At 41.1% G+C, this 22,624-nt stretch overlaps 1 protein-coding gene across 1 annotated transcript in view; it reads right to left on the bottom strand.

The window, feature by feature from the left end:
* The window catches only part of LOC126283985 (T-complex protein 1 subunit zeta), a 57,783-nt gene extending 41,429 nt beyond the window's left edge, over positions 1-16,354 (bottom strand). The window contains exons 1-3 of the mRNA XM_049982478.1: positions 16,109-16,354; positions 2,384-2,447; positions 2,157-2,291 (exon numbers count right to left, since the gene is read on the bottom strand). Of these exons, the coding sequence (XP_049838435.1) occupies positions 2,157-2,291; positions 2,384-2,447; positions 16,109-16,245 (336 nt within the window). The 5' untranslated portion in view covers positions 16,246-16,354. The remainder of the gene's footprint in view (positions 1-2,156; positions 2,292-2,383; positions 2,448-16,108) is intronic.
* Positions 16,355-22,624: the final 6,270 nt, after the last annotated feature.

Raw genomic sequence — 22,624 nt, 5'->3', positions numbered from 1 at the left:
GCTCCATGAAATCTACAGAGGCATTTATATTCTCCTTGTCTGCACATTTCAGAACAGAGAAACTGTTGGCAGTGCACACCGGCAACACAGAGGTCAGCTGGATGAATATATCATGTGGCGACACCATCAAAGAGGATATTTGAATTGGCAAAGGAGAAGACTGTTTGCCTTTGTTTCACTTCTTGGAGCCTTTGCAGAGGAAGACAGATGTTTGTTGACTGGAGGGGTGAAGGAAGTCTTCGTGGGAGTATTCCTTCTATCCTTTCCAGCCTGCTGGTTGTGTAGCAGGTGACTTCGCCCTGTGAGACGAAACTTTGGTGGCTTGTTGCACAGATGAGACAAGGGGTCAGCGATGCTACTATGACACTGGATGGTTTTACAACCGCAGTGCTGAATTTGACGCTGCATGATTGTGTGGCCATGTCCTTTGTGGAGAGAGAAGCAGCAAGACAAGCTCTGTAAGTGACGAATGGTAGAATGCAGGGTTTCTGACTAGCCAACAACTTGTGAGTGACCGTTTAAGACACTTTTTTCTTTAGCAGGATCTTCTGGACAGCCTGTTCATAAAGATATACCGGACAATCTCAGGAGGAGCCAGCATCATTGCCATTGCAGCTGATGCAGCGGGGAGAAGGAGACGACTATCATCCTTGTGAGCATCCATACCACAGGTTATACATTTACACATTTTGCTGGGTGTCAACAGGGCGTATGAGTGCGTGTTTAACAGTGACACTGGTAGCTGTGCATCGGGTGTAGAATGTACGGGCAGACTGTGATAACTTCACGACTGTTTTGACCTTTGATAGAAGCACCACTCTATCAAAAGTGATAAAAACAGTGCTTGCGGGCACTGAGGAAGCATGTATCTTTTTTATCGCGCAATGGACTGCTTATCAGAGAGGTTTCTTTGGATTTCTGCCTCAATCAGACCATCAAACAGCTTAGTGTAAATAACACCACGAGAAGAATTCAGAGCTCGATGGGCCTGGACATGAACAGAATAGCGGCGGAGGAACAAGGCTGTGAGCAGTAGTTGTGCTTTAAATCAGAATTGAGTTCCAAAAGCAAAGTGCCATTGCATAAACAAGAGCAGCATTTCACAGGGCCAGCAACTGCATTAACACCTTTCTGAATAATAAATGGATTTACAGAAGCAAAGGACTGACCGTCTTCAGTACAAGAAACCACGGGGAACCATGGTGGTCTCTGAATTGTTAGCCTCATTCCATTAATGTTTAGTTGATATTGACTGAAGAAGATAATTTTCTCACTGCGAGAAAATCCCCAATTATGGCACCACACTCCTTCCAACTTGGGGCCCCCTGCAGAGGGTGGCGCACCTGCCTTAGGTGACTGTTCACACCTCAGGTCACGCCTCCCGAACACCTGACAAAAGGGACTAATCGGCAATTTGGGAAGGTAGCAGCTCAGGCAATCACCAAGGCCTGGGCCTGGCCTGTACCTGTGGATAAATGCGAACCATACCTGCCAACTTAGAGCTGAGAATTATGCGTTACCCAGACACTTGCTGCATGTCGGACACATGGACTGGCCTTCAGGAGTGCACAGAGAGGAAGAAGAAAAAGAATGGTTCAAATGGCTCTGAGCACTATGGGACTGAACTGCTGTAGTCATCAGTCCCCTAGAATTTAGAACTAATTAAACCTAACTAACCTAAGGACGTCATGCACATCCATGCCCGAAGCAGCATTCGAACCTGCGACCGTAGCAGTCGCACGGTTCCGGACTGCGCGCCTAGAACCGCGAGACCACCGCGGCCGGCAGAAGAAAAAGAGAAAACGCCAAAGCGGAGGAAGGATAGGAAAAGGAGAATGAAGAAAGGAAACAGGAATGAAAAGCAGTGGAGAGACTGATCTCATAGCAGCTCCTGAAAATGCAGAACACATTTCCAAAAACATCCCAGACTTGTTTCCAAGGGAGGGGAAAGAAATAGCAACAGGATGGACAGGCAACATGGAAGGGAAACAAGGCTGCAATGGCTGGGGTCCCATGGGAGCCAAACACGAACCCACCGAAGAGTGGCGAGCCCCCTGGGGAGATTTTGTGCATACTCTATCAATTAGGTGTCAAGAGATAGGGAAATTATTTCAGTCTTCAATAGTTACTATTATTAAAATGGTACCATCACATACCTCAGCTATGTATAAATCTGCCTGTTTCAGAAGTTCTCCAATCATGAGCACTGTTGATGTAGTGCCATCGCCAGTCATATCATCTTGTGCTGTTGATGCACGTGCAATAAGAGTCGCTGTAGGATGCTGTATTTGCTATAACATGGGATATCTCAATTTTTTACCGCACTATTTGCAACAGCTTGATATTTTATAGACAAAGAACAGAAAGTAACTGCTCAACTTACCATGTCATGCAAAAGAACATTTCCATCTTTCGTAATCTTAATATCCCCAGCACCTGACACCAACCTGAAACATTGGATGATTTAAATTACAGCATTCTTGGCTCCATAACTATTTTAGAGATGCTCCTCATCGAAAGAAGACATTACTTTTATACCCTATACTACTTTTTTTTATTTTTAAAAGTAAAAAACATATAGGAAATTACATAGCATTTAACTTTCATTTTCAGGACTTCTGATGTTTCTTGTCTTTAACTATACATATTTTTTCTTTCCTGGGCACTATCGATCAGAAATTTTTCTGACTTAGGCTCCTTCTGTTAAGGAAACATCTCCACACATTAATGGACTGATGATGGAGTGGGGGAAGGAATATTGGATGATGAAATAACCACAGACAAGCAACTACCACAAACACTAGACAAAATTGAGTACACTGAGAAAAAAAAAATGCGCAAACATGTTAGCTTCTGCCAATGATAAAGTAGGAATTCCGACTAAAAACTTTTTCTGAACAGAGAAAAACATGGGAGTTTTAGTATTACTGTGGTAATTTGATTCAGGAGTTAAATGTGAGCAATCGCAAACATTTGTAGTCAATCAACCAAGAGAAACTTGGAACTCAATCACCTCTAGCCTACAGCTGTTTGCAATACTCTGCACTTAAAGTGTTGGGGGCTCTTTCACTGTGCGCTGATGATGTCAAGTCATTGGCGCTGGTCATAGCCAGTCGAGTAATGATATATGCTAGCCAGTGAGGATCACTAAATCTAATGATTTATTTTGGCAGAAGATATGAATTTACTGTATTTTTTCAATATGGAGGGTGCCTGAATAACTTTTATTAATCTTGTTATGGTTGCTTGCCGATTTTTGTATTTATTTGGTGACTAGAGAAAACGAAGTCCGGACAGACTGATCTGTAGTGAAGTCTGAAGCCTAAGTTAGGTTGGAATATGATAATTTTCTTATGAAATGCCAAAACCAATGAATCTCAACATGAAAACACAACTGATAAATGAGTGTGATGTTTATTGTAGGCCAAGACATAAATTACATTCATCACTGCAATAACCCACTTTTACATCATTTCTGGATTTGCCAAAATTTCCGATAATTCAGTTAAATTCTAACTGAACACAACAAAATACCAAATAATTTTACTTACAAATCATAGGAAATTATGAATGAAAATTTCATTGAATCTGACAGATTCGTTGTGCTGAGTTTCCAAGAGTCATCATGCAAAACCGTAACAACAGAAAGGCCACCAATAATGTAACTGCACTTCTACCGTAGTATTGGGGTGAGATGGGGGAGAGGAGGGGTGAGAGGGGGGAGGAGGGATCAATCATACAGAGGTCCACAATTCAAATCAACTGCCAAGCCACAGATGAAAAATGTCCCATTAACCATAATCTAGATCACTGAAATGCTGTACTTATTTTATAATCTAATCATGGAAGAGTACCAAAATCACAGCTGCAGCCTTAATCTTATGAACTGGATAGCCCTCTGCCTTGTTAAGTATTTAAAGCAGGAAGATTTAAGCTTTTCTAAAATTCTGAACTTGCACATCTTACTGCTTCTTTACTCATGGAGGCCAAAATTTGGTAGAATGTTAAGTATATTTTGCCCTAAATCATTACACCACAGAAAAATCTGATACAGATTCTGGAAATTTAATCAAGGGCCTTTAGAACAGTAGTCAGCTATGTCATCACTGAACTAATGAGCACCTTTGAGGTTATAACATGCTGCAGGTCAACATTTTTACAGTTTGACAGATTCAAGATAACTATTCGATGGTGGGCTTGTGTATGGCACATGTGTTCAATACAGAACTTATTTTGATGCAGCTCCTCTACACTAGTCTATCCTGCACATTCCTCCTCATCTCTGCATAGCTGCTGGGACCTATGAGATACATGTGGGGATGGCTACTGTGTTTAAGCCTTGGTCTCAGACCCACTTTAGAATTTTTACCAACACACTTCCCTCCAATAACAAATTCACTAATCCCTGATGCAACAGTATGATCCATTAACTGAGCCCTTTGCCATAAGTTTCTCCCCCCCCCCCCTCCCCCCCACTAGAGTCAGTACTTCATTAGATATTCCATATTCTCATATAATTTTCAGCATTCTTTCGTAGCACCACACTTCATAAACTTCTAATATTATTTGTACTGTTCACCACCTATATTTCACTTCCTTAAAAGGCTATATTCCAGACAAATACTTTAAGAAAATTATTCCCGACACAGAAATTTGTAGTTCATGTTAAAATCTCTCTCTTTTTAAGAAACACTTTTCTTGCTACTGCCAGTCCACATTTTATAATCCCTCTAATCATGCCATTTTTAATTATTTTGTTGCCCAAATAGCAACTCATTTACTACCATTAGTGTCTTATTTCACTACAGGGATAGGCTGTAAACTTGCATGATACCCTTTTCAACCACTGACTCCACGAAATGATTCTTGAAACAGCAATCCTCATTTTGTATGAGTTATTGATAACCTTTCACTTCCTGTATTTCAACCCTGCTACCTCCAGAATTACAAAGGATTTATTAAAGCCAGTCGTGACCAGAAGTGGCTCACATGTTCCCACACGTCCCCAGAATGCTGACATTTTCCCTGAGGTCGACTACTGCCAGTCTTTCCATTCCAAAGATTCACATAACCAATAACTTCCAGAAATAGTCTGCTAAGGACAAAGAAGCATGTGAGTTTACAATGGTTGGTTTGGGGTACAAAGGGACCAAAAACTAGTGTCATCAGCCCCTTTTCCAGACACAAACAAGGCTCAAGATAAAACAATGCCAAAAGTATGTTTGGGAAAGTAAAAGGGGGAAAAGGAATGGGGAACCACACCTAAAAAGAAAACAATTGGGACAAACAAAACATGTAAAAAACATACACCACAAGGAAAAGTAGAAGAAGGCATTAAAACCATTGAGCAGATGGTATGGGCTGGCTGACCACAAGCATGAAAGAGAATGAGACAGCCACTCTGCAACACATTAAAAATGTCCACCCCGAGAAGCCCAGGCAAGATGAACACATGTGGGGAAAAGACGAACACAAAGGCAAACATATGCAAAGAAAGAGGCGACAGGGTTAAAATGGAGGGCGGGTGGAGGCCTCTGAGGGAAGGCCAAATTCCACCTTTAGATGGTACGATAAACTCTCCCCCCCCCCCCCCCTCACGCAAAACTAAATCTGCTGTTGAGGCATTGTTGCCCAACACCGAAGGTAAGGTGCTGGGAAGGTTAAAAGTCTGCCGCAGAGCGGCTAAAATTGGGCAGTCCAGCAAGATGTGGACGACAGCCAGAAGGGAGCCACAGCAACACTGAGGTGGGTCCTCGAAATGGAGGAGGTAACCATGTGTTAGCCACATATGGCCAATGAGGAACCAGCAAAGGACAACAGATTCCTCGCGAGTGGGTCGCATGGGTGACCGCCACATATTCATTGTCTCCTTGATAGCACAGAGTTTATTTGGTGTACTCAGATTGCGTCATTCTGTAACCCATATCGTGAAAACTTTGTGGCAGAAGATAGCTTGCAAATCAGTCTCCGGTAGGCCCATCTCCAGATATGGTTTACTGGTGACCTGTTTGGCCAGGTCGTCAGCAAGTTCATTGCCCAGTATCTCAACATGTCCTGGGGGTCCAAATAAAGATCACCCAGTGTCCACTGGTGCAGAGGGCATAAAGAGACCCCTGGATTAACAGTACTAAAGGATGCCTAGGGAAGCACTGGTCGAGAGCTTGTAGGCTGCTTAAGGAGTCACTACAAATGACGAAGGACTCACTAGAGCAGGAGCAGATATGATCAAGAGTGCGATAGATGGCAACCAACTCTGCAGTGAAAATGCTGCAGCCATCCAGCAAGGAGTGTTTTTCAGCATGGCCAATGTGAGTGTAAGCAAAGCCAACAAGGCTGTCGACCAGTGATCCATTAGTGTAGATTATTTCTCAGCCCTAAAACTCACCAAGAAAGGGAAAATTCCTCAAAGGGCCTCAGGTGGAACTGAGGCTTTGGGGTGCTCCAATAGGTCCAGCCAAAGCTGTGCCCGGGGTATAAACAGTGGAGGTGTACGGAAGTGGGCCAACAGAAAGCATGGAGTTCATGAAGAAGTGACTGGACACAGACGGCAAAGAGATTCCCAGTTCTGCGCCACCATTACGGGAGATGGACCACCGTGTTGCAGAAGAGAATACGGTAATTTAGATGGCAAGGAGAACTATGTATGTGGGCAGTATATCTGTGAGGAATAGTTGCTGCCGGAGCAGCAATGGAGGAACACCAGTTTCCAACAGGAGGCTGCTCACAGGGCTTGATCGAAAGGTGGTTCTCGTCACAAGGAAAACTCCACAGTGGTGGACAGGGTCTAGTATACCCAGTGCAGAGGGGGCTGCTGAACCACACACCACACATCCGTAATCAACATGGGACTGTTGCTGCTGCAGCAGTGTACAACAATCAGCACCCCAGTCGGTGTAGCTCAGGCATCAAATAAGATTAAGGTACCACCACCATTTGTCCTTAAGCTGACAAAGCCCACTTAAATGGAAGTCGAAGACCAGTCCCAGAAAGCAGTAAGCCTCCACTACATCTAGTAGTTGGCCATCAAGGTCAAGTTCTCAATAGGGGTGGACGGTACGATGGTGACAGAAGTGCATCAAGCAAGTTTTTTCAACCGAAAACTGAAGGCCGTGAGTGAGGGTCCGCGACTGCAGTGGTGGTAAGCTGCAACAGTAGAAGAGGAGCAGAACGAAATACAAAAATAGTCAGTGCATAGGAGGGGAGAGACTGACAATCCTACTGCTAATGCGAGAACATTGACGGCAAAAAATAGTGGGTCACTCAGACAGAGCCCAGTAAGGACCCCATTCTCTTGTACATGGGGTGGACTAAGGGAAGCACCGACACGAACTCGTGCAGCGTGACAAACAGTTCTGAATAAAAATTGGGAGTGGGCCCTGGAGACCCCACTCATGCAGAGTAGCAACGATGCGGTGTCGCCAAGTGGTATCGAATGCCTTCATGAGATCGGAAAAAATGGTAATAAGGTGTCACCTGGAAAAGGCTGATCGAATGGCAGACGCCAGGTACACCAAGTTGTTGATGTGGAGCGTAACTGGTGGAAACCGTCCCGGGACGGAGCCAGAAGGTCCCCAAACTCAAGGAGCCAACAACTGCCAGCTCACCACATGTTCAAGCAGATAGCACAAAATGTTGGTGAGGCTGATGGGATGATAGCTGTCAACACTCAGCGGATTCTTCCCGGGCTTTAGCACTGGAATGATGACACTTTCTTGCCATTGTGATGGGAATTTGCCATAGCTTCAAATGTGGTTGAAGACAGCAAGGAAGTGGCGTTGGGAATCCGCTGACAGATGTTTCAGCATTTGCGAATGGATGCGACCTGGGCCGGTGGATGTGTCAGCACAGTCGGCAAGGGCACTGAGAAATTCCCACTCATTGAAAGGAACATTATAAGGGTCAGGGTGGCGTGGAGCAAAAGAGGTGTTGTCGCTCCGTCCTCTATTTAAGGAGATGAAAGATGAGCTTGGTCCAAACATGGGAAGGGGAGGTTCATGTTCCAACGGTGGAGATATAGTGTCCCCAATGGATCACTTCATCGATAGTGGCATGCAACGGATACTCAATGTTGGCAGCAGATGTGAAAGTGTTCCAGTCAGCCTTACGAAGAACTCACCTGGGCAAGTGTCGAGACGAGGGACCCTGCAGTAGGGACAGGAAGAGTGGAAAGTCCTGCAAACCAAGCGATCAATGGCCGAATATGTGCCATGTGCCACAATGAAATGTGTGAGGGCACCTGTATTTAGGAGGCAAAGGTCGAGGTGAGGTAGTAGGTCCTCAACATCTGTGCAATGGCCATTAACCTTGGCTCCATCCCACAAAGGGTTATGGGCTTTAAAATCACCCAGAAGGAGAAAAGGTGGGGGGAGTTAAGGAATGAGTGCAGCCACAACTTGGGGTGGTGCTTCACCACCTGGAGGCAGGTAGATGTTACATACGGTGATCTCCTGTGTTGTCCTCACCCTGACAGTCACCACTTCTAAAGGTGTTTGAAGGGACACAGGTTCACTACAGAAAGAGGTAAGGACGAAAATACATACTCCACTTGACAGTGTCACAGGCAGGACAGTTTTGGTAGTACCTCTGGCAGTCACAAAAGGCAATTGTGCACACTGCAAGAAACCATGTCTCTTGAAGGACAATGCAAAAAGCAGATGTACTGCTTAAGAACTGATGTAACTCAGCAGGTGGGAGAAAAAATTGACGCAGTTCCACTGGAGAATGATGCTTTCTGTCATCTGGGATGGCACGGAGTGATCAAGGAGGCTAGTTAGTCATCATCACCTGTCGCCACTGATTGATTGCCGGCATCCAGTACCATTGCATCCGAGGTGTCGGTGAGATCTAGGTCCTCAGGGGCCACCAGAATCTCAACCTCCTCCTCGGACACAGAGCCGCGAGGGAGTGCTGATGTCGGGGGCACTGGAGACTCCCGTTTCTTAGTGGACTTTTTCTTTGAAGTTTTACCCTCTCGCTGCTCCTTAGGGGCTTGCTGGGAGGGCTTCTCAGAAGTAGCTTCATGGACAGACGAAGACCCTGAAGCTCTTTGACCAGCAGCCAGTGGCTCTTTCAACCACAGGCTGGTATTCACTGGATCACTGGCAGGGGACCGCGGAAGGTATAAGTCCCAAGGGACCCCATCCCCTTAAGAGGAGCCGGTTGCTTCTCCAGCTGCAGTGGGGGAGGGGGGGGGGGATGTTCCCCTGAGGGCCCACTGGAGCAACATTAGATGATGAGCATAATGGCATCATCGATGGTGACGCCGTCGGGAAGGCAGCGTGAAGATAGCATGGGAAAAGAGTTTAGTCTTTCATATCTGAATTTAGCCTCGTGGTAAGTACCAGGCAGTCTGGCAAGCTGGGGGAATGATGCTGTCCACAATTGACACACGTAAGAGGAGGCACACATGGAGTATTTGAATGCAGTAAACATCTGCAGTCTCTACATGCGGTGCTGGAAAGGCACCAGGAGGAATTGTGCCCAAATTTCCAGCACTTAAAGCATCGCATAGGGGAAGGGGCCATAGGATTTGACATCACATCGGTACACCATCACCTTGACCTTTTCAGGTAATGAATCGCCCTCAAAGACCAAGATGAAGGCACCAGTGACAACCCTATTGTCTTTGGGTCCCCTGTAAACACACCGGACGAAATGAACACCACCTCCATTGTAAATTGGCTCATAGCTCATCATCATCGGATTGTAACAGGAGGTCACGATGAAAAATAATTCCCTAGACCATATTGAAGCTTTTGTGGGGAGCAACCGAAACAGGAATTCGCCCACCTAGTCAAAGACAAGTAATACCCATAACAGGGTTGGGGATGCTGTCTGAATCAAAACTGACCCATTGCGCATTTTGGACAATGCTGCCCCTTCCTCAAATTTATCCTCCAGGTGATCAACAAAAAACAGAGGCTTCGTTTCCAGAAATGAGTACCCATCAGTTTTGCTGAAATCCAAGTAATTTGGCGAATATGGATCCTGTCGCTCTGAAGCCCAATGGTCCTGCCAAGGTGTTGCTAGGGAGGGGAACGATTTAGGGTCATACCTGTCAGCATTTAAATCAACCTTTCCTTTCTTAGAGACTGCTGGGGCCATTCGGTCCCCACCAAAAGATGATTTAGTCCGCTTCATTGCAGGTCATCCACCCTGATGCCACCCACTTCGATCAAAGGCTCTCCCCAAGGGCGCCACCAGCCACAGCAAAGGCCACCTGGCATGATGGCCATTCCTGGGAGTTCGGATGCCCCACAAAGATGGGCATCTGCTCCTTGGCATATGTGGGGAGTCTAGAGCTCAGGCATCAGCAGTGCAATCCCTGTGTTGTCCGGAGTGTATCAGCAAATGGGTATGTGACGACCCCACCACAATGAATTGGCTACCGTGCTAGGTATTATTGGGCACAGACAAATCCAATATTGTCATGGAGGTGAAAGAGGACAGGAGACAACGGAAGAAGATGACTTACCCCAGAAAGTGTCTTCGCCCAAATAGTTTAATTTCAGGTGGTGATGCACAGCCATGACAACAAGAGGTTCGGGAGATTGAATCCGATGACACTATGGGCAACTTGTGCACCAGGTAAGACATCCTTCCCCATATGGCTCTCACTTCTGTAAAATTTGGAAAGTGGCAGGTCGAACCATAAAATGGTATCTGAACTTACAGGGCTGGAAAGTGAGAGACTCCTTTTAGTCGCCTCTTACGACAGGCAGGAATACCTCGGACCTATTCTAACATGCCGACCTGCAGGGGCCATGGGTTTAAATTCAAAGTGTGCAGGGGATCAAAGACTAAGCCTTATAAAAGAGCACCGTAGAAAAATAAATATTTCACTATGAAATTAGAAAAAAAAACCAACAACAGTGCCATTCATTCCAAGGCGTTAATTTTGCAAAAAGTTTCTGCATGACCATCATGTATTTCGCTGAACTTCTATGTGAGCATGCGCACATGCTCCCAATGAACATTGGTAAGTTTTATTTAACACCAATATAATATTCTAGATATACAGTTATTAGTTTGACCCTATAGTGTAAATGTAAAAAGTGCACCCGTAAATTTTTATGAACAGACATAAGAGTATCTCTGGTAATTTTTTTTAAGGCAATTTTTGTGTGTTCACTTAAATTAAAGATGATTTATTGAGCAATTTTCATATGGATAATTTGAAGCAAAGTTGGGCAAAAAAAATAGACACTAGGAAAAAAAAGTGAAGTTTAGCTTTCATATATCTGGAAGTAACTGTAGGAAACTTTGCTCATAATAAGTTACCAATACAAGGTTTTAGAATATAAAATTTCGCTTTCCAACTGCTTCCCAATAGTTAACAAATTGATGACAAAGTTTTCACTTTCTGTAATAACACCAAAAAAGCCTATTTTCAGCTCACTTTTACAGAAAAAATCTGCAAATTTTCTTAAAGCATTTTATTAGAAAATCCACCTGAAAAACTTTATTTGGTTTCACAAAGTAAACATATAAAGCTCTAAAAAGCAACAATGTGGAAGTGCATTTAACCAAGCAAAACATTTTGCAGATGAACATATGGATGGGGTTTCCGATATTTAAGGTACTGAATGTTTAAAGTACTCATTCACATGGTCAAATTTCATTTTTAGAAATGTTTAAAGTTGCTTTGTTTTACTCATACATTTTCACAATATTGCAGCTTTAATCACAGCACATACAAAATAGTTTCACTTATCGGCAGCACAATTCATCAAATCATCATAAAAATACCTACATTCATACAGAATATAATCAATTGAATGTTATACGTCTTGCATTTTGTTTGTTAGTAGTCACTAGTTCACTGAAAGGCTTTTCAAAATTAAAAACCACAGACATTTCTGGAAATAAGATTCTTGGTACTTTCACTGCGTCCCAACTCAATACTTTTCACCATTTTACATTTCACAACACTGTTGAACTACAAAAAGTGAAACGTAACATGTCCTGCATAAGGTGTTCAACAGATGGCATGCGAACATAATCACCATTGAAAGGGCGTTATTCCAGTGGTAAGAAAGCCTTTAAAAATTGACATCACTGTTACAAAGTAACAAAAAAAAAATTTACAATATTTCTCATATATAAAGAATCTGGTACCACTCTTCACTCATTTTGCCAAAATTTGGTAAAGGACCTTTAAAAATGAATGTATCAATTGTTTAGTACTCTGGAAAAGTTAATATCTAAATTCCTGATGACTAGGAAGTGAGATAATCAGAACAATTCAAAAAATTTTAGGAAATGGGGTGTCTTTCCTCATTACTCATTGTTAGAAACATCAGCCTTTTTTGGGGTAACTGTAGAATCAAAGTGGTATTAAATTTCTTCAAAGTTTCGCTGTGCATTACCAAAGAACTGGACATCATGGCAGTAAAATTGTTGCATAACAGCTGCAACACACATTGCAATTCCCATAGCAGTCTACCTGACATTTTATGCTAAAAAGGTGGGGTAATCGGAGAATAATGAAACAAGCCATCTGCAGGGACCAAAAGACGAAAAATCAAACTTAAAAAAACACGCATTTCTAATAGATCTTTTTGTCTACTTCCTTTTCATGCTCATCTATCTGATCTTACTCAACAGTATACTGTTCCAAAACAAGATTGATGATCTGATCATCTAGTTCTTTATTGGTAACAGCATCATCTGTTAGCCATTACTCTATATCAGCATGCTGGATACCATTCTGAAGAGTTTGCAAATCAGTAACTAAAACTACAGTGCCTGACACTTTCGAGTCTGGATGTTGTTGCTCTTAGATTAGGCTAGGAAAAACTTTCATGATCTTTATAGAGTGGTTTTGTTTAAGTTCTCAAGCTACTGTGTAAATTACATTTTTATGTGAAGGTTCTTCATTGCTTCAAAAACACAACTCTACTGTTTTCTCTGACAAAGCACTGATCTATTTCCCCCTGTAACCATTTTAACAACTTGGTAACACCTTGGTCCATTAGCTGGATTACAGTCACTTTGGGCAGAAATTCAGATTTTATGTCACTATGTTGAATTTCTGAATCAGAAGGTATTGTCTAGCAACAAAATTGCACAGGGTGGTAGGTTTTTTTTGGTTTCAAGTATTTAACTGCTGCAATAAATGCATCAAAAAACCGCACTTTAAACAAATTACCATTCACTTCAAAAACTTTGAGCTTTGGAATAAACAGAAAGTGCTGACGTGTGTTTTTCAAGGCTCTTGGTTTCTTAGATTTGTAGATTACAGACTACGGTAACTTATTGTCCCCACTTGCATTGTTGCATCTTGCAATTGTCAGCTTTTCCTTTGCTAGTTTTGTGCAATTGACTGCTTCATTCTTTGGGTAGGGGTTTTGAGGGACCAATTTATAATTTAGCCCAGTCTTGTCATTGTTGTATAATCAATGAGCTGCCAGTTAATTTTCTGAGTATACTTTTTCAGATTTTTAAACAAACTCCTTAACTGCATCATCATTTGAGAAAGTTTTTCACCTGAAACTATAGCACCATAATGCTTTTCCAACCAATGAAGTGCAAACCACCGCTTGCTTGGAATCCATGTTCTTCACACACCCCCAGGTTTTGTGCAACTGAATAACTTTTTTCTTTCGTGATAGTGCCTGAAATATGGGCTCTTCTTACTTCTTTCCTGACAAAACCAAACCCACAGAGTATCATCCAAGAACCCACGTATTGATTTTTCAATGTTTTTTCTAGCTTTGAAAGTATTTTACTGTCTTTAATGGTTGTCACTCAGACACCCATTTCAGAGGCTATTTTGAACTTCACTTTACCTTTTCTGATTTGTAGACTTTTTAATCTTTCAGAATCCCTGAACTTGTTAATCACAACTTGGAAATTAAAAGGAATACAGTAACAAATTTATAAAGTACACAAATAAAGCAGCAGATTAAATGATACAGAACAGTGAACAGTCCGGCAGTACATTAGTCTGTCATGCATGAGCAACATGACTCAAATGGACACGTGCTGTGACATGAATAAAATCACTTGGTAACAATGGTATGCCATTCAGCTTGGAACGCATATGGATGGTTGGACACAGGGTTGGATGATTCAAAGAGTTGGTTAATTGAAGGTAAATAATGAAGGTTGTGCTTGAAAAGTGTTGCTATGATCCCGTGGCAAAAATACTGTTGGTTTATTTTAAAGTGAAACAGCCAACACCTCCCCCCTCTGCCCCCCCCCAAAAAAAACAACATAGTGGCCACACCCAATTGATGTGTAACAGCACCCACTGGTGGGTTTCTTTACCACATGTTGCCAATTCTCATGAGGGCCTCTATCCCAAGCATCATGATATATTTCTTTAAGTGTCCGAAGACGAAAGCTAGAGCTGGTCTCTTAAGGCCCTAAGCTTATGTTTCCCTCAAGCTACTTCAAATTTTTGTACAAGTTTCATTAATTTTCTATAGAACGTTATGCCAAAAAAATATATTGCTGGCCAGACTGTCACTCGGGGTGCTGGAATAACTGCCATAATGTGCTGTTCCAGAACAGAGAGCTTGTCACCCTTGCTGGTCAAGAAAATGAATTTGCTGGGCCATGTGGGTGCATTAAGCTTATTAAAGCATCCTGCTCAGCAGAGGTCTCTACTGTGACTAATTTTGGCCAGTAAATATGACATCATTTGGAAACCCACTGACATGGACATTGTTTCAGAAACTTGTAAAACATCACTGTTTTCTGTACTTCCTATTAAAGTATGTAAACATTAAAAAATAGCCCTTTCTGTAACACTATTTCATTCAATTTCTGCTTTGGTGATGAAACAAAATTTAATCCCACTAACACCCTCAGTGCAGAAGAGAAAGTTCGGAGCTCCAGGCACGATAATCCAATGCATGCATTTGTCAAAAGAGTGGTTGACTGGAAATATCTGGGACTTCCACTGAGAAGAACAATGTTTTAGGAAGCTTTATGAATTCACAATGCCCAGAGGTTTCATAGCATCGGGCATCAAGGACTGGCTTGTGGGTTCCAGAACAGCACATTACTGCAGTTATTCCAGCACCCTCAGTGACACTGTCTAGCCATCAGTGTAGTTTTCCTCATGACATTCTACAGAAAATTCATGAAAACCGTATATATATAATAAAGCATCTGGAAGAAAGCTTAGGCTCCTAAGAGAGATTTCCTCTAGCTTTGTCCTCTGACAGTTAAATGTATCATCATGCTTGGGATCCTTTGTAAAGAAACCCTTAACAGGCTTGAAAAACTGTGATAAAGAAACCCACCAGTGGCTGGTGCCACATAACTATTGGGCATGGCCTACAGTACATTAACAAAACTCTTCATAAACTAAGCAAACACAAAATATTGTGTATTTCAAGTTGGAATTAAACTAGTATGTGAACAGCATTGTACACTAAAAATGTATACACAAAATTCTCTATGATGCTAAACCCTTTTTTTAAAAAAAACATATAAACAAAAAAAAGTCTAGGCTGAATGCTAACAACTTCCCCAAAACTGACACGATGTGACAATCGTGAAAACTTTAAGGCAGTACATATAATAGTATTGCAGCTATTATGCAAAAATATTACTCCCATAACGTTCTGTTCTTTGGTAACTCTGTTAAATTTTGAAGTTTATAAACAGTCTGACCGGTAGTTACCACGACAGAAAAAGAGGCTGATATCTGTCACAATAAGTCTTGAGGAAAGACACCATTTTTTAAAACTGTTTTTGGGTTATTGTGACTATCTCGTTTCCTAGTCAGCAGGGTTTTTGGGTATCGCCTTCTCCAGAGTACTTTACGACTGCAGAACGTTTTTAAAGATTTAATTACTAGCTGAATAACGGCGAATTTTAACTGCAGCTCCTCTTTGTCTTCTTTTGGGGCATTACATGTTCGCATTGCAAAACCAAATGTTTTTTTGAGTGGTTTAGAACATAGTTAAGTTAATATTTCGATACAACCAATGCTTTCGGAAAATAATTCTGTAAATGTAAAGTTAAATTTCGACGACTATAACTTTTACATATTTGCTACCCAAATTAATTACAAACACAACGTTACCTGAATGCCATTACATTTTTCAATGGCTTAACTAAGGCACATGGCCATCAACGAAACTTCACTTACATTTTCATGGTGCCTTTCGGCCCTAAATTAGTTTTCATGACATCCTGAATCCCCTTTGCTGCGGAAATATTTACAGCCAACGCTTGGGCTGCCCTGGCAAATTCAGCTTTTGGGTTTAATAAACTTATAGCAGCCATTTCAGAAACTAACCACAATCAAAACGCCTACAACACTCACGCCGAACTGAAATATCCAGAAACCTTCTTTTGTTTACATCGATGCTTTCGATATATTTGAATCGATAGTGATAAATGGAAGCCGACGACTTCCCCTTAAAAATCGAAAGTGTCTGCTTCATTTAATTCCTTAAATTGAAGTTAAAAGATAGGAACCATGGATACGTCGCAGCAATAACTATGTCAGACCAATTACAAACGACCACTAAACCAAAACAATTCATAATGAGCTATACTAAATGCGTGCATGTTCACATCTAATTTGTGAATCTCGTAACTAACTAGGTTTGTTGTAAACAGTAAAGTAGAAACGTCTCTTTAACGGACATATGGACGTGCAGGAAAGAATCTTCCTTCGCAACATGCATTTCGAACCTGGTTACTCTATGTTTGACCATACAGAGCTCTTCAAAAATTTTAATTTCATTACATTGTGACTGCAGAGTCCCTTCACAGGTAGGCTTACCAAATTTTTCTGTCTCCAGCCTAGGACAAATGTTTATATTATTTGGATCCAACCCAAGACATATTTTTGAAATTACTTAACAGTCTCAACTGAACTTTAACACTTTGTAGGGACGTGAAATGGAATGATAACATAGACTCAGTCGTGAGTAAATCAGGTGGTACACTTTAGTTTATTGATAGAATACTGGGGAAATGCAACTGGTCTACAAAGGAGACTTCATAGAAAACACTCGTGAGACTGTTTCTGATGTATTGCTCGAGTGTGTACAGCCCATACTAAATTGGACTAAGAGGGGGGGGGGGGGGGTATTAAACGTATATAGAGAAGGGCACAACGAATGGGCAGAAGCTTTTTTGACCCGTGGGGAGGTCACGGGGGTTTTGAAGGAACTGAACTGGCAGACTCTTGAAGACAGACCCAAATTAACCCGAGAATGTTTACTAACAAATCTTTGAGAACCAGTTTTAAATGATAGCTCTAGGAATATGCTACAACCTCTACGTATCGCTCACGTAAGGATCACGAGGAAAAGATTAGAATATTTACAGCACACACTGAAGATTCAAACAATCATCCTTCCCGCGGTCCATATCTGAATGGAACGGGAAGAAATCCCAATAACTGGGCAAAGGAACGTACCTCCACTGTGTACATCACAGTCGTTTACAGAGTATAGATGTAGATGTAGATATTTATTGAGTTATATTTTTCACTAGACATGGCTTTTTAAGAATTTTTTGTGCTTATTACATCATAATATTCACAACAAGATAGATTCTGAATTCATCTTAACATTTCATAAATTTGTATTCCTGTTATAGCCTAACATTCAAAAGATGCTTCCTTTTTCCTATTGCGAAACGGTGAGACAAAAAATGAATAGAAATAAAATGATCCAAAAACGTGCAGACGTATTACTTCACACACGAAAGCAATTTAAACGCATTGCCCCTGCAGTGTTGCCATATGACTAAGTGAAAAGTTGTGGATGGACTGGTAGTCGTGCCTTGCCATTGATGTTCCAAACTCAGCTGAGAGAAGTGCAGCTGTAGAAGGATGGTTAAAAGCATGATATCAAATGTATAGGGCTAATTTTTTTAAAAATCCTCGCAGTCGTAAAATTCTCAAACAACAAACATTACTATAGACAGCACTCAAGAAGCAGGACTGTCCAGGCTAATCCCATAACAAATTTTTATATCAATATAAGGACGGGGTTTTACATTTTATAGCTAGTTTAACAACACATGAACCTGAGTTCAGTGTACCCCACCTTTAGGTATGAACTACATCTATTTCGCATAAATTCAGTAGATTACTAATAAGTCTGGTTAAATATTGCACTTATTTTTAGGTTTTAATATAAATTTTATTTTGTATTGTTACAGATTATGAAGATGGTAATTGAATGGCCGACACCGGTTATGACTGTGTGTGTCATAAGAATGTGGTTGCATCTATAAATAAACAAAAAGTTTTCAAAATAATCCCATATATATGGTAAGCCCATTAATACATATAATACATACTGTGGATTCTGTGTATTAACAGCATAGGCACCTCAATAATTTGCATATTATATACTGAATAAACTTTGCTAAAAGTTTGGAAGAACCAAATGCTAGGAAGTTTCACTTGTTTGCAACAGATACGGCAGCTGAGAAATAACTAATTTTTGTTGTGAGAGAAGAAGAGAGAGCCACCTCAACGTTTTAAGTTGCCTGTTACTACTGTAAAAGACTGGAATACATCAACCAAATAATTGATGATGTGTAGCAAGCGCTACTCTGAGTTGAGGAGATTAGCACTATAGAGGAATTCGTGGTGTCTCTTATCAAACCAGTAACATGACAAAAAAAAGACAAAAAAAACCTACACTTGATCATGCTGCTGAGTCTCTCTTCTAATACACTGTGCTGTGTTGGCATCACGAAAAAGTTTCATAAAACAGTAATGCCATAATAAGCTTCGAATGTACAGGGTGTTACGAAAAGGTATGGCCAAACTTTCAGGAAGCATCCCTCACACACAAAGAAAGAAAATATGTTATGTGGACATGTGTCTGGAAACACTTACTTTCCATCTTAGATGTCATTTTATTACTTCTCACATTAATCATGGAATGGAAACACACAGCAACAGAACGTACCAGCGTTACTTCAAACACATTATGGAATCCCTGATGCGCTCATGCAGCCCTGGAGAATGGCGTATTGTATCACAGCCGTCCACAATACGAGCACGAAGAGTCTCTACATTTGGTACCGGGGTTGCGTAGACAAGAGCTTTCAAATGCCCCCATAATTGAAAGTCAAGAGGGTTGAGGTCAGGAGAGCGTGGAGGCCATGGAATTGGTCTGCCTCTACCAATTCATCAGTCACCGAATCTGTTGCTGAGAAGTGTACGAACACTTCGACTGAAATGTGCAGGAGCTCCATGGGGTCCAATCAAGACATCACCAACAGTGCCTGACCAAACGTTCACAGAAAATCTGTGTTGATAACGTGATTGCACAATTGCGTGCGGATTCTCATCAGCCTACACATGTTGAGTGTGAAAATTTACAATTTGATCACGTTGGAATGAAGCCTCATCTGTGAAGAGAACATTTGCACTGAAATGAGGATTGACACATTGTTGGATGAACCATTCGCAGAAGTGTGCCCATGGAGGCCAATCAGCTGCTGATGGTGCCTGCACACGCTGTACATGGTACGGAAACAACTGGTTCTCCCGTAGCACTCTCCATACAGTGACGTGGTCAACGTTACCTTGTACAGCAGCAACTTCTCTGACGCTGGCATTAGGGTTATCGTGAACTGCACGAAGAATTTCCTCGTCCATTGCAGGTGTCGTCCTTCTAGGTCTTCCCCAGTCGCCAGTCATAGGCTGGAATGTTCCGTGCTCCCTAAGACGTCGATTAATTGCTTCGAACGTCTTCCTGTCGGGACACCTTTGTTCTGGAAATCTGTCTCGATACAAACGTACCGCGCCACGGCTATTGCCCCGTGCTAATCCATACATCAAATGGCCATCTGCCAACTCCGCATTTGTAAACATTGCACTGACTGCAAAACCACGTTCGTGATGAACACTAACCTGTTGATGCTACGTACTGATGTGCTTGATGCTAGTACTGTAGAGCAATGAGTCGCATGTCAACACAAGCACGGAAGTCAACATTACCTTCCTTCAATTGGGCCAACCGGTGGTGAATCGAGGAAGTACAGTACATACTGACGAAACTAAAATGAGCTCTAACATGGAAATTAAGCGTTTCCGGACATATGTCCACATAAAATCTTTTCTTTATTTGTGTGTGAGGAATGTTTCCTGAAAGTTTGGCTGTACCTTTTTGTAACACCCTGTATGTACAAGATCTTCGTAAAATCCATTTAAAAAATATCAAATGGATTGCTCAGTTGCCCACCCATCCTGTGACGTAGAGGAATTCATTATTGATAGCGTACTGAGGTAATTTCAAAAGGTAGCCCACTATAATTCTGTGTGTATTAATTAACTAGTGCCCTGTGAGTTTGATGCTGTCTATTGCTGTAATGCTCACTGCTTGTTGTCGTGGTCATCAGTCCAATGTCAGTTTTGATGCAGCTCTACAAACTAGTCTAGCCATTCGATCTCTGCAGAGCCACTGCAGCTGACATGCATTTGAACCTGCTTATAGTATTCAAGCCTTGGACCCCCTCTGCAATTTTACTGTCTGCCCTCTGCCTTCTCTCCTGGACCTATACAGACCATGGACACACTCACTTTGCCCATTTACCAAATTAACCACTCCTTTTGATGCTATTTCAGATGTGTTTATAGTTTCATTACTATAAAAAATATTAATAAGCATTACCATGTTATTACTGAAACATTTTATCTGGAGCTATGGTTTGTAGCAAACTAGTGATTCATGCCATCTCCTTTTCCATTGTTCTTTATCATTTTTTGGCTTTTCTCGTTTGCAAGTACATATTTGGCTCGTTTTATTTACAAATTTTCACTTCATCAGAGGATAAACATCACGTGAAAACATTCAGAAAGTTGAATAAATTTGCAATGATGTCAACAAACATTTGAAAAACTTTATTTATTTCCTTTATATAAAAGTTTGTATAAACTACTCAATACAAAGTTACGTCTTGCAAAATTTTTTAGTAGTGCAGTGTCACCTAGCTAGTAAATTATTTCCATTTTTTCCCAATTAAACCTTTGAAAAAAAAATCATTCTTAGATGTAGAATGATATTACAGTACTAAATTGGAGCACAATAATGATAATAAAAATAGCTTATACGCATTTAATAAAAGTTGGCAGAAGTTTATAGAACATAAATTGCTAATTGTAGTACTAATAATTAAAATAGTAACGTTATGAAGCAGTTATAAACACACTAAGTGACATCATACAACTTAAGGAGCTCACTGTGCACTTCAATGAATACATATATTTTTTACAAGAAAATATTTTACTTTTATTCTGAATAATTTGGATTCATATGTTCTTACTATGAATGGAGGCATGTTAAAACATATATGACCAAATATATTAACTCATTTCTAGTTTTTCAGCCATGAACATACCTGGACTTTCTTGTTCCTTTATATAAATACTAAGAATGTATCATTAGACATTTATATTCTAAAAATTAGTATGGCTGGATTCTCTCTATCCTACATCAAGCGAAAGTCTAGTTGCATTTTTACACTGAAATGTATATCAGTAGCACAGCTACAAAATCTGTTCTGTATTAAAGGTAATGGCGAATTATGCCATAATCTATTATTTTTAATCTATTGGTAGGGCTACATTTAATAGCTGGCTCCACAGGCATATTTCTCTCGAATTTCCCCACACATCTCATGTGATCTACCTACTACAACTATATTCCTATATATACTAAGGAGTTACAGATTGGCGTGATCAATTGTTCATATGCTGCATATACTGTCTATTTACATCTAATGTGAGTTTGTAAGGGTTTCACAATTCCTTGCCCAGAGATACATACACTCAAGTGCAGCGAGCAGAAAGTGGGCAAAATGGGTAAATACGATAGCAGTCTGAGTGTAGCTATCAGTCAGAGGGCATATCGTGGTTTGAATGGAGGGGGGTGGGGGTAGGAGAAAGTATCCCATAACGTTGTATCAGCTGAGAGTGCTCCAAACACCACAGGTTGACCCTGAGTGAAACATTATACCGAATTGTGGCTAATGATATTACTGACAAGTGTTCAAAAAGTTTGTGGAGTGTGGAAAATACGCGTTTGCGTCAACCATGCCAGTCACATATTGAACTCCAGTGAGGATTGGGTGTGCTAACTATTGTTACAGCATGTGGCAATATAAAAATGAGATGAGCCGTTATTACAAGCCTAAGACGAAACTAGTGTTTGCAACACCTAGTGCCTAACCAGAATATATCGCTCAAATAGTGTAAAATACCTTTAGATTGATCACTGCAGAAATCCCTCATGACTGTGTTTAAGACTGTTGAGAAAGAGCATTCTTATTAGAAACGACACCCAAAACAGCTAAAACCGATCAGCATTATCTATTAAGTTACATAAAAATTAGAACTCAGGCTGCTATTTGCTTATTAACAATCACCGAAATTTGACTGGGAGTGTCTCATCTTGACGACCATGACAGGACAATTGTAATTTTCGACAAAGAATACACTACACAATGCAACATTTCATTTAGTCAATGTACACCAGACTCTCGCTAATCCGGCCCTCAGTAGTCCGGCCTCTCTGTAATCCAGCGCACATCCAAAAATAAGTGCAAAATGAAATATCGTACGTAACAATGCTTAGTTGAACAATGCTTTATATACTGTATCTGAAATTGTAGCTTTCTTTACAGT

The sequence above is a fragment of the Schistocerca gregaria genome, chromosome 8, assembly GCF_023897955.1.
Source record: "Schistocerca gregaria isolate iqSchGreg1 chromosome 8, iqSchGreg1.2, whole genome shotgun sequence".
Classification (NCBI taxonomy): Eukaryota; Metazoa; Arthropoda; class Insecta; order Orthoptera; family Acrididae; genus Schistocerca; species Schistocerca gregaria.
Note: the sequence above shows the minus strand (reverse complement) of the source record. Positions and strands in the feature narration are given on the sequence as shown.